Genomic DNA, 13,211 nt, shown 5'->3' with positions numbered 1-13,211 from the left:
AATGTTATCTAAACCAAAAAATATATTTGCAAGAAAAGACTAAGTTTAACTTGTCCAACCATTTATAATGATTGAGAAACAAACAGAGCTCAAGTAGCTTTTTATCCAAACTCTCCATCTTTCTTTGAGAACTTAGGCATAAAAAAGATCTAAAGTCCCAATCCACAAAATCATATGCTTTTTCAAAATCAATCTTGAAAATCATTCAGTGTTTCCAGATTTATACTCAATTGCCTCATTCACTATTAACATTTAACAAATCCAAAATTTGTTTTCCTTCGCAAACACACATTAACTAAACAAAAACTGTGACATCAAACACTTCTCACAATATATTAGCCAAAATCTTTTTAATTATCTTATTTCTTATACATTGTTACTAGAATAACGAGTCTGAAGTCACTCACTTTTATGACATCCAAATATGGTTTATATAATAGAAAAATATTGATATGTAAATATTGCTGAGATCATTTTCTCCAAAAATCAAATCAATATAATCGGCTCACATACTCCCAAGTAATGATGAAATGGTTTATTGAATAAGAATCGCACTGAACCTGAATGTCTCTGGATCATTTGGGTTACCAAAGAGTGAGTATAGCCACTGCGGTCCATCAGCATCATTGTAGGACTTCACTACTTCGACCTACATCGTATCCACATGAACAATGTATAAAACCAATGAATAAATGAAGATGTTATAATTGATGGGTAAAGAAAAAAGGAAAAGCCAATTGAATATGCGTGAAACTTGGGCATTTTGATCTCATTATAAAGATAGATATGGCCACATGCATATTCAATGTTGAGCAACTAATTTGGCCAATTTACGAAGATGTACTACTAATTATCTGTAATTTTAACAAGACATCCATGTCAATAACCCATTGCAGTTATTTATAAAAATAAATAAATAAACAAACAAAAAATTTAAAAAGCCGTTAAAACTTTCATTATTAATTAGAAGAAATAACCTGCTTCAGTATAACTAATAGAAAACTAACCTGTAGGAAGAGCCTAAACAACAACCCATCAATAAGAAAATAAATTTTGTATTTGAGGTATGCTAGGTGTACTTTTCCCATCCAATAATTTCAATTATATTTGTAAAAAGAGTGGGTGGTGGTGGGTGATAATCATACACTGGGACACATGGTAAGATGAAGTAAAGAAAACGCACCTAACTTGTGAAAGCATTTATGATGAAATGTGCAAGCTACTTAATGAACAGACAGAAAACTTGATTCATGCCATTACCTGAATTGAAACCCGGGCAGAAAACTTCACGAGTCCTTCTTCAGTGAGCTTCTCAGATGCACTTTTTCCTCTGACACCCTTTGTCACAAGCTTAGTAGAATCACCTTTATATCGAGCTGACAACCCTTCATCAAAATGCATCTACAACCAAAAGATAGCTTTATGTAGATGAATAGAGAAACACCACCAACAATTCGAAGTCAGGAGCTCATAAGCATTTAAGACTTATGATAGCACCAAGAAAGAAAATATCGGTGTCGATGGGAATATCGATACTGTAATTTTAAGAAAATATCTCTATATTGGTGGAAATTTTTAAAAAAATTATAAATATTTATCTAAAAATATAAAAAAAAAATTCATAAAATTTGTAGAAATGTAATAAAATTGAACAATTTTTTTGAAAAAGAGAGGAAGACCACATGTACATGAGCCAGCGGTCTACTCTCACAATTTATTAATATCCTCACTTGTGGCGGAGGAATACCATGATTACAAAAAACAAAACAGCCCAAAACCGAATCAAAAGGAAGGACCAAATACAAAAACAGATGCAGTAGCCAAAACACAACAAAACATTAAAGAAGTAAGCTCCAATCTCTTTGAAACCCTTTGAAACCCTCTTTGAAACAAGAGAAAGGAACCTCTTTGAAACCCTTAACTTTGTTTAACCACAACGCAACCCAAAGCCTGATCTTATCCCACACCCCACTGTATCACTACTCTGATCCTCAAAAATCCTTCTATTCCTCTCCAACCAAACCCCCCACCAAACTACAGCCACCGTTGTTGTCCACAGAATTTGACTTTCCTTATTTCTACTGACATAAAATAGCATTAGCCCTGCGCAAGAATGAGATACTGCCCAGCTCAACCTAAACTCATCAAGGAGTCTATAGCACAATTTTAAAACAGACTCACAATGGAGGAAAAGGTGGCTGACGTTTTCACTTCCTTCCGACACAACACACACCAGCCCAGAGAGATGAACATAACCTTCCTCTTTTGAAGCACTTCATGCACACTAAGCCTCCCCCACAACAACCATAAAAATATTGACCTTTGGCGGGGCATGAACCTTCCAAAGAATTTTGGACCAACAAGGTGACAAAAAAGTGTCATCATCTCTAAGAGCATTAAAGGCTGATTTACAAGAAAACATCCCTGGGAATCCTTTTTCCAAATCCTACCATCCTCAACAAATTTGGCCTGTGTCCACATTTAAGGGACTAACCAAATTTGTTAGTTCTCTATCTCTAAGATTTCTACGAAAATGTAGATTCCAATTTACTGGGTTATAATATTCTATACAATGCTCCCTCTTCTCACATAATCTAGCTAGCCCAAGAAAGGTCTCACTTAAAGGCTGCTCACCAACCCACCAGTCCTCCCAAAACCAAATCCTACTACCACTACCTACCTCGAAAGAAACAAGTTGCAAAAAGTCTTCGTACAAGAGACCTATACTGTGGCAGTTAGAATCCCGTGATCGGCAGAGGGAAAGACCGAGTAAAAACTGTGCAATCCCACATCGCCTAGGGATGGTCAAGTGAGATGATTCTAAGACTGTGTAAGTATGGGACTACACAGTTGAAAATGGCTTAAATGGATTGATGGGTACTATGCCAACAAGATGCATCTTTTTTTGCGATAACCCATCACTTGAGAACTCCAAAGTTAAGCGTGTTTGACCTAAAGTAGTCTTATGATGGGTGACCTCCTGAGAAGTTTTCCCAAGAAGCGTGCGAGTGAAGACAAAACACGCTGGAAAGACTCGTGTTGGTTTGTAGGGCTAGTTGGTATTCCAGGAAGCAACCATAGTGACGTGGGGCGTTACATATACCCTTCCACGAACTTCTATGTGTCCCTCTAGAGTTCTACAAAATGGGATTGTTCATCAATGTTCATGTGTAGAGACTCTGTGATAGGGTGAACCTGTCAATTAGTGAGATAATAAAACAGGGAAAATAGAGTAGAAATGGTAACAATAACAACTTTCCATTGAACTAACAGGAAATTCGAGAGCCTGTGTCTCTCCAAATACAATATTTACTCAGACATTCCACACTTACATAAATGGCCCTTACTCAATACTTATTCTACTACTACTCAGATACACCCAAGTATCCCTAGGCCTACCCTTAGGCTAAACTTACTCCCAACCACTATCTTGCACTAATTCTCTGCTGCACTAATCTCTGCTGACTTGGCAGTGGTCCTCTCACCTTTCCCTCCCCTCCGAGCATATACATAGGTCAATGGTGGCCTATCAATACCCCCTGCCCAAAGACTCACCTTGTCCTCAAGGTGGAAGTCAGGGAATTGTTGTTGCAGCACCGGAAAATCCTCCCAAGTGGCCTCAAAATCTGGAAGATTAACCCACTTGATTAAGGCTTGCGGAGGAGTCTTGTGAGTGCCCGGACGCACATCCAATACCTTCTCAGGTGTGAGAAGCCATTCGAGGTCTGCTGCTAGCTTTGGAGGTAGCTCAGAGGCTTGCTGCTGTGATCCCAAGGCAGCCCGAAGCAAGGAAACGTGGAACACTGGATGAATGGTGGAATCTGGGGGCAATTGGAGACGATATGCAGCTGTTCCAACCCGTGCCAGTATATGGCCCAAAGAAACGTGGGGCCAGTTTCTCATTGCGACGTTTTGCTACTGATCTTTGTCGATAAGGGCGCAACTTCACATACACCAAGTCGCCCACAGCAAATTGGACATTCTGACGCTTCTGATCAGCTTGTAGCTTCATTTTTTTGTTGTGCACGCTGAAGGTTCAGCTTGAGTAACTCTAACACGTCATCCCGAGCTCGCAGGTTATCTTCCACTACGGAAACTTTGGTAGTCCCAAGCTCAAATCTAACCAATGGGGAGGGTCCCTGCCGTAAACTGCCAAGAAGGGTGTCATCCCAGCCGCCGTGTCGTATGAAGTGTTAAACCAGAATTCAGCCCAAGGTTGCCACATTGCCTACTCGCAAGTAAGTCTCAAGGCATCTATTAACGACCTTCGTTTGCCCATCGGATTGCGGATGGTAAGCGGCACATGTTTGAGGTGGGTTCCTTGTAAACGGAATAACTCCTTCCAAAATATGCTCATAAAGACCTTGTCTCTATCAGACACAATGGATCTTGGGATACCATTCAACCTTACAACCTCTCTAACAAACATGGTAGCGACCGTAGGCGCTGAAAATGGATGGCGAAGTGAGATGAAGTGGCTATACTTACTCAACCGGTCATCTACCACAAGGATTGTGTCAAATCCATTTGACAGTGGTAATCCCTCAATGAAGTCCATCGAAATGTCTTCCCAAATCTGATCCGGAATGGGTAGTGGCTGAAGCAATTCTGTCGGTGCTTGTGCTAAGTACTTGTGCTGTTGACAAATCGCACACTCTAAGACATATTTCTAGACATCGCGTCTCATACCAGCCCAATACAAATCCTTGCCAATCGCTGGAATGTCTTAAACACCCCCGAATGGCCTCCCATATTGCTGCCATGATACTCCTAAAGTAGTAGTGGTATGAACGGGGAAGAAGATGGAACAACCAATCGGCCACGAAACTTCAAACATCCTTGAACCAGTGAGTAACCCCCTGTATCCCGACCTTGTTTAAGTTCGTGGATGATTTTCGCCAAGGCGGGATCTGCCTGCACGTGTGCTTGTAAGTCCATGACAGAAATAAGGGTTGGGGCTGAAATGGCTTGCAAACAGACCTCTTGAGACACTCTAGAAAGCGCATCTGCTGCCTTGTTCTCAAGGCCAGGTCTATAAACAATATCAAAGTCGTATCCCAGCAACTTAGTTAGCCATTTTTGGTGTTCGGAGGCCACCAATCTCTGTTCCAGCAAGTATTTGAGACTTCGTTAGTTTGAACGAACTAAAATTTGCGACCCAACAAATAAGGGCGCCATTTCTATACCGCGAGCACAATCGCCATCAATTCTCGCTCATAAACTGACTTGGTGCGAGCTTTAGATGAGAGGAGCTGACTATAGAAGGCAATGGGTCGCTGATTTTGCATCAATACAGCTCCTAACCCGCTGCCCGACGCATCGGCTTCCAAAACAAATGGAATAGAGAAGTCAGGTAATGCTAGAACAGGTACTGAACACATTGCTTCCTTCAAATGAACAAAAGCGACTTGTGCTTCATCGGACCATCCAAAAGCATCTTTCTTCAATTGATCAGTTAAGGGTCGAGCAATCTGTCCATAGCCTTTCACAAACTTGCAATAATAGCTAGTGAGACCCAAAAATCCCCGCAAGTCTCACAATGTCTTAGGAGGGCCATTCAGCCATGGCGGTGAGCTTACTTGGGTCGGCGGAGACACCCTCTGCTGAAATGATGTGGACAAAGTACTCTAACTAACCTTGAGCAAACACACATTGCTTGCGATTCGCATAAAGTTGGTGTTGACATAAACGGTCAAGGACCATCTCTAAATGTCACTCATGATCCTCCAAAGTAGCACTGTACACCAAAATGTCATCAAAGAAAACTAAGACAAACTTTCGTAAAAAATCACAGAATACCTCACTCATTAGTGCTTGAAAGGTGGCGAGGGCGTTTGTAAGACCAAACGGCATAACTAAAAATTCATAGTGTCCCTCATGTGTTCGAAAAGCCATCTTTTCCACATCTTTGGCAGCAACTTGAATTTGATGGTATCCCGATTTGAGGTCCAACTTAGAGAACACTTTCGCCCCATGTAATTTATCTAACAGCTCATCAATGACGGGAATAGGAAATTTATCAGCCACCGTAGCGAGATTCAAAGTTCTATAATCCACATAAAATCACCAACTCCCATCCTTTTCTTCACCAAGAGTACCAGGCTAGAGAAAGGGCTTGTGCTAGGTTGGACGATACCTGCCTTCAGCATTTCCGTCATCAATCTCTCTATCTCATCTTTCTGAGCTTGAGCATAACGATAGGGGCGAACACTAATTGGTTCCATCCCCTCCTTCAAGCAAATGGTATGCTCTCTTGCCCTTAAAGGCGGTAACCCCTGCGGCATGTCAAAAACAGCTCTATATCATTCCAAAAACTAGTGGGGGTGGAGAGCACCTTTTGGGTTCCTCTTCCACAACAAAAGACCCAAATTCCACCCAAAATCCCTCGCCCTCTAGCTGCACTGTGTGAATCATGGCTTTGAGAGAGATTTGGGAATTGCAAAGACTGGGGTCCCCTTGCAAAGTGATCCAGGAACCACCAACTTCAAACTTCATAACCATCGTCCGCCAATTAACTTGCATATTGCCCAAAGTTTCCAGCCATTAGATTCCCAAAATCACATCCGCACCTCCCAATTCCAATGGAAGGAAATCAGTGACGACCCTAAGAGTTCCCAAGTCAAGCTCAACGGAACTACAAATCCTGTCAGTGCGAACTTTACCTCCCGTACCCTACAACACGCCATAGCAAGATGGCTGTGATGGGAATGCTAGCTGCCTTGACCACCTCCCCTGAAATGAAATTATGCGTCGCCCCACTATCGATGAGCACTGTCACGGAGTGCTGCCCAATATGTCCTGCCAATTTCATCGTGTTGGTTGAAGTGATTCCTACTAAGGAATTCAGGGATAAAGTTGCCAATGTTTCATCAGTCGTATCATCCAAAGGTTCCAGTGTTAGAGGTGGTGAGTCCATGGGCAGACTACCCTCTTCCTCATCTATTACTAACATTATTTGCAAGGCTTTCTGCTCACACTCGTGCCCCCTGTGCCATTTTTTCTCACTTAAAACAACACCCCTTGCTTTTCTGTCCTAATACTACGCCTCCGTTATGCGCCGTACTTGTGAGCTCTTCATGGTGGCAGTGGTAGCATTCGGTGCCAGTGTCGACGCTGATGCTATAGAAGAGTTTGAACTAAAGGTTGCTGGTGGTTTGGGGGTCCAAGCCGAGATGGAAGAACGATATGGTGTAATCGGGCTTATAGTGGTGCGGCTTGTAGATGGCTGAGTAGTTGGGTTCGATCCCACTAACATCTGGCGGCCCTCCTCAATCCGTTGGGCCAAGCCTGTGGGCTTCAAAATATGAATTGCACTCCGAATTTCTTCCTTCAAGCCCTTAACAAAGTTGCCTTCTAAGATGTGTTCTGGGCTATCGGGTACCCGAGAAGCCAACGCCTCCCACTTCAGTCAGTATTCCTTCATAGTTGATTCTTGCTTTACTGACAAAAATTCTTGTCATGGAACCGATGGGCTGAGCTCGGAACTAGCCTAGGAGCAGAGTTTTTAAGGTTGCCCAAGATGTAATTAGTCGTCGTTGGTTTTCCCACTGAAACCATGTTAACGCGTCCCCTTCCAAACCGATAATGGTTGTCTCTAGCATGTGAGCCAATGTCATCTTTGAGAGTAGGAAATATCGCTCTGCTCTGTATATCCACCCCTCTGGATTCTCGCCAGAAAATAGGGGCAACTCCAATCGTGGTGGACAGTAGTCCCTGCCAAAACAAGGGTTCGAAAATAACTGGTCGAACTGCGCCAGGGGGGAACTATGGGACAATCGAACTTCCTGAAAGCCCGATGGGCGTCCTCCCGTCACTGTGTCGCCGTCGATTGTCTGCCGAGCCTGATTGGCGCTAATGGCCGAAGAGTCACCCACGTCCTTGTGGGTCGGTTGACTCATCTAAGCTACGATGTGCTGCAAGGCCTTCTCCATAGCAGGTATTCGTGCCATACCCTCCTTCAGAGACCCTATATCTGACTTCATTGTCGCCATTTCCATCTGGATCTCCAGCTGGAATTTCGAAAACTTGCCTCCAAACCCTCCACTACTGCCTCAAACTTCTTTGCCATGGGGGATCGCCTGGCACTGATACCAATTGATAGGGTGAACTTGTCAATTAGTGAGATAAAACAGGGAAAATAGAGTAGAAATGGTAACAACAACAACTTTTCATTGAACTAACAGGAAATTCGAGAGCCTGTGTCTCTCCAAATACAATTTACTCAGACATTCCACACTTGCATAAATGGCCCTTACTCAATACTTATTCTACTACTACTCAGGTACACCCAAGTATCCCTAGGCCTACCCTTAGGCTAAACTTACTCACATAACCACTATCTTGCACTAATTCTCTGCTGCACTAATCTCTGCTGACTTGGCAGTGGTACTCTCACCTTTCCCTCCACTCCGAGCATATGCATTGGTCAATGGTGGCCTATCACTCTGCAACAGAATGGAGTCGCCGAAAGAAAAAATCACCATCTTTGAGAAGTGGCTCGTCCCATTATGTTCAATATGCATGTTCCAAAATATCTTTGGGGCAACACTGTCCTTACTGCCACTTATCTCGTTAATCGCTTTCCTAGTAGACCCTACAAACACCATACTTCATTTTTTGGTCTCCCTACCCTCACACTTCCACCAATAATACCCTCCCAGTCAAAGTTTTTGGTTGCACTGCCTTTGTCCACATACACTCCCAACACCGGAGTAAACTAGATCCTAGAGCCACAAAAACTATTTTCCTAGGATATTCCCCTGCACAGAAGGGCTACCTTTGTTGCTGTCCAGTCCCACCACCAAGAAATCCTACACCTCGCTTCAGGGGGAGCACACACATCACGAGCAAGGTACTCCCACTGTAACCCAATATTTCTCAGACCTGGCAGGATCTCGACTTGTATCTGAATACCACTCCTTTATGTGCTACATGCACCACACTCCAGCGCCAACGATTAGAAAAGGAGTGGGTCTTTGAATTTCTTACTGGATTGAACAGTAATCTTGATGAAGTTCAAAGTCGTTTGGTTAGTGTTCTCCATTTCTTGACACTTAAGCTTTCTATGAGGCCAGACGTGAAGAAGCATGTCGTTGCGTCATGCTCACCACTGCAGAATTGCCAGCCATTGAAAGCTCTGCCCTTGCTTTAAAGTCTGGCCCACCGCCATTTGGCAGATCCAATCCTGACCCTCACACTTCCAATAATACTCTCCCAGTCAAAGTTTTAGGTTGCATTGCCTTTGTCCATGTACACTCCCAACACCAGAGTAAACTAGATCCCAGAGCCATAAAAATAGTTTTCCTAGGATCATCCCCTACACGGAAGGGCTACTATTGTTACTGTCCCATCACCTAGAAATTCCACACCTCCAGGGATGTCACTTTTTTCGAAAATTCTCCTTATTTCACTCCCACCTCGCTTCAGGGGGAGCACATCCATCACGAGCAAGATGCTCAGTGGTTGTGGGATTTAGAATTACCCCTAGACACTTCATTCCCTTCAGAGCTAGAAATCACTCTTGCTTCTAAAAATTATCCATCTTGTCATGCTTCTCAAGATCATCCATCTTCTCCTGTTTCTCAAAATCAAAACACAGAAAGAAATGCGAGTATATACCAGAAGAGAAAGAAATAAACAAGTAATGAATCCTTGTCACAATCAAGAGCCCGATCCGGTGATAGAACCACTTCCCTTAGATGATCCAGATAAACTTCCCTCAAACACTCTCTCAGATCTAGATATTCATATTGCATCAAGGAAAGGAACTAGAACTTGTACACAATACCCTATTTCAAAATTTATCTCTTATGTCAAATTATCATCTCCATTTAGAGCTTTTATCTCTAGTTTATCAGCTGATGTGATTCCTAGGAATATCAATGAAGAACTTGGTACTCCTCAATGGAAGGTGACAGTTCTTGAACAGATAAAAGCACCTGAACATAATGGAACCTAGAAATTAGTGGAGTTACCACCTGACAAAAAAGTAAATGGATCTTTTGATAGGTACAAAGCACGATTAGTTGCGAAGGGTTTTACTCAAAACTACGGAATTGACTACACTGAAACCTTCGCTCCAGTTGCCAAGCTCAATACTATTAGAATATTGCTCTCGCTAGCTGTCAGCCTGGATTGGGAGTTGCATCAACTTGATGTAAAAAATGCATTTTTGAATGGAGAACTGGAAGAAGTGTACATGAGTCAACCTCCAAGTTTTGAAGAATCTTACAGTACAACCAGAGTTTGCAAGCTAAACAAATCACTCTACGTTCTAAAACTATCTCCTCGAGCATGGTTCAATCGGTTCCTGAAAATAGTCAAGGGAGTCGGATACATGCAAGGCCAAACAGACCATACCATCTTCATCAAACACTCATGTAATGAGATGTGAAGAGAATTGTATTTTGTATTGAAAATATAACATCTATTTATACACAACTAAAGAAGCTATTCTAGGAAACTAAATCAACTAATTAATCCTAATTGTCAACTAATAGACAGTTAATATTCACACTATAACACTCCACCTCAAGCTGGAGCATAAATGTTAATCATGCCTAGTTTGTTATAAAAATAGTCAACCTGAATCCCATTTAAAGCTTTCGTAAGTTGTTCTCCAGTCTTCACATATCTTGTAAAAATCAAGCCTTGCTGAATTTTCTCACGAACAAAATGACAATCAATTTCAATGTGCTTCGTCCGTTCATGAAACACAGGATTAGTTGCAATATGAAAAGAAGCTTAGTTATCACACCATAATTTTGCAGGTACTGAAGTTTTAAGTCCTACTTCAGTCAATAATTGGTATATCCACATTATCTCACACAGACTGTGTCATAGCTCGATATTCTGACTCTATACTAGAACGTGACATAACGATTTGCTTTTTACTCTTCCATGAGACCAGATTCCCTCCAACATAAATACAATAACCTAAAGTGGATCTTCTATCCACTTTGAAACCTGCCCAATCTGCATCTGAGAAACGCTTCAATATGAGTGTATCCATGATTCACATACACAATACCTCGTCTTGGTGCTCCTTTCAAGTAACACAAACTCTGCTCTAACGCTGCCTAATGATCAATTGTTGGGGATGACATAAACTGACTGACAACACTAAGTAAGCAATGTATGGACAAGTCACAATAAGGTAACTCAACTTCCCAACCAACCTTTGATACTTTTCAGGATCTTCAAATAGTTCCCCATCTTCTGTAAGTTGCAGATTTGGAGTCATTGGAGCACTACAGGGTTTTGCCCCCAATTTTCCTGTTTCAATCAACAAGTCAAAGACATACTTTCTTTGAGATAGAAAGATACCTTGTTTACTTTGACTGACCTCAACTCCTAAGAAATACTTTAACACTCCAAATCTTTCGTGTGAAATTGAATATGAATGAAAGATTTAAGAGATGAGATTCCTCTAGTATCATTTGCAGTACCAATGTCATCCACATATACAACTAACAAAATGATGCCAACTTCTGATCGTTTGTAGAACACCAAATGATTAGACTTGCTTTTCATCATCTAAATTTCTCAATAGCCTAACTAAACTTTCCAAACAAAGCACGAGGACTTTGTTTCAAACCATATAAAGAATTTCGACTCGCCTCGACTCCCCATGAGAAACAATACCAGGTTGCTCCATATACACCTCCTGAAGATCACCATGAAGAAAAACATTCTTAATATCAAGTTGATGTAAAGGTCAATGATGAGTAGCTGTCATTGAAATAAACAATCGAACAGATGTCAACTTTGCTACAGGAGAGAGTTTCAGAATAATCTACTCCATAAGTTTGAGCATAGCCCTTGGCGACAAGACGAGCTTTCAATTGAGCAACTGACCCATCCGGATTGACCATAACCGTGAAGACCCATTTATAACCAATAGCTCGTTTCCCTGAAGGTAAATCGACTAAATTCCAAGTACCATTATCATCTAAAGCATTTATCTCTTCTATCATTGCATTATGCCAACCAGGATGAAATATGGCTTCATGAACAATGTTAGGAATAGAAATAGAATCAAGGGATATAATGAAAGAGCAAGAAGTAGACGACAAGTTATTAAAAGAAACATAAGAAGAAATGGGATAAGTACACTGACGTTTACCATTGCGTAATGCAATTGGAAGATCATCGCTCGGGTTCGGATCTGATGATAAAGGAGCAGGTGCAGGACATGAATCAAGAGGTTGTTGCCTAGAGTAAACTTGAAGAATAGGAGGCTTCACAAGAACAGGTTGCGAGATTGGTGATAGGTCTGATTCAGGAGATGTGATAGAATAGACTAACAAATCAGCGTCCTACCCCTGACGAGTGGGAAGAGGCAGAGAAGGGAAATAAGGTGTATCTTCGAGGAAAGTGACATTTTGTAAGGTATCTCACCCTGAAGAACAGGAGATGGCATTCGATTAATGAGAAAACACGCTGTGAAAACTACATCAGCCCAAAACAGTTTAGGAACATGCATTTGAAATAAGAGAGCTCGTGCAGTTTCAAGGTGTCTGTTTTTACGTTCCGCCACACCATTTTGGGATGGGGTATCAACACAAGAAGTTTCATAAAGTATGTCATTTTAAGTCATAAGATTGAAATAATGCAGTTGTATATTCTTTGGCATTATCACTTCGCAAAGTACAAATTGAAACATTAAATTGAGTTTTAATTTCAGCACAAAACAAGGAAAATAGCTTTGAACGACTTTTCATTAAAAATAACCACGTTACACGAGAATAATCATCTACAAATGTAACAAAATACCTAAATCCAGGTTGAGACAAAATAGGAAGACCTCAAGCATCAGAATGAACTAATTCAAAAGGAACACTAGCACGTTTATTGACTATAGGACTCGAACTAAGACAATATTTTGCAAACTAACACGACTCACAATTTAAGGAAGACAACGTACTATATTGAGGACAAAGCTTCTTTAGTAAAGGGAGAGATGGATGACCCAACCGACAATGAGCCTCGAAGGGAGAAGGAACACTCGAGCAAGCAATAAAGCTGGGTAGCGATGTATCAAGAGTGTAGAGGCCTCCAGATTCATGTCCTTTACCAATAATCTTCTTCGTCATAAGATCCTGAAATAAGCAATGATCAGGAAAAAATGAAACAACAATTGAGATTACGAGTGAGTTAAATGACAGAGAGCAAATTAAATGATAAATTAGGTAAATGTAAGATAGAAGACA

At 41.4% G+C, this 13,211-nt stretch overlaps 1 protein-coding gene across 2 annotated transcripts in view; it reads right to left on the bottom strand.

Annotated features, from left to right (window-relative positions):
• The window catches only part of LOC133803572 (uncharacterized), a 94,123-nt gene that overhangs the window by 22,706 nt on the left and 58,206 nt on the right, over nucleotides 1-13,211 (bottom strand). For both annotated transcript variants that reach the window (XR_009878060.1, XM_062241665.1), the window contains exons 30-31: nucleotides 1,261-1,401; nucleotides 561-649 (exon numbers count right to left, since the gene is read on the bottom strand). Coding sequence is in view for 1 of the 2 variants with exons in the window: in XM_062241665.1 (XP_062097649.1) it covers nucleotides 561-649; nucleotides 1,261-1,401 (230 nt within the window). In the remaining variant the exon portion in view is untranslated. The remainder of the gene's footprint in view (nucleotides 1-560; nucleotides 650-1,260; nucleotides 1,402-13,211) is intronic.

Source organism: Humulus lupulus, chromosome X, assembly GCF_963169125.1.
Source record: "Humulus lupulus chromosome X, drHumLupu1.1, whole genome shotgun sequence".
NCBI classification, from domain to species: Eukaryota; Viridiplantae; Streptophyta; class Magnoliopsida; order Rosales; family Cannabaceae; genus Humulus; species Humulus lupulus.
Note: the sequence above shows the minus strand (reverse complement) of the source record. Positions and strands in the feature narration are given on the sequence as shown.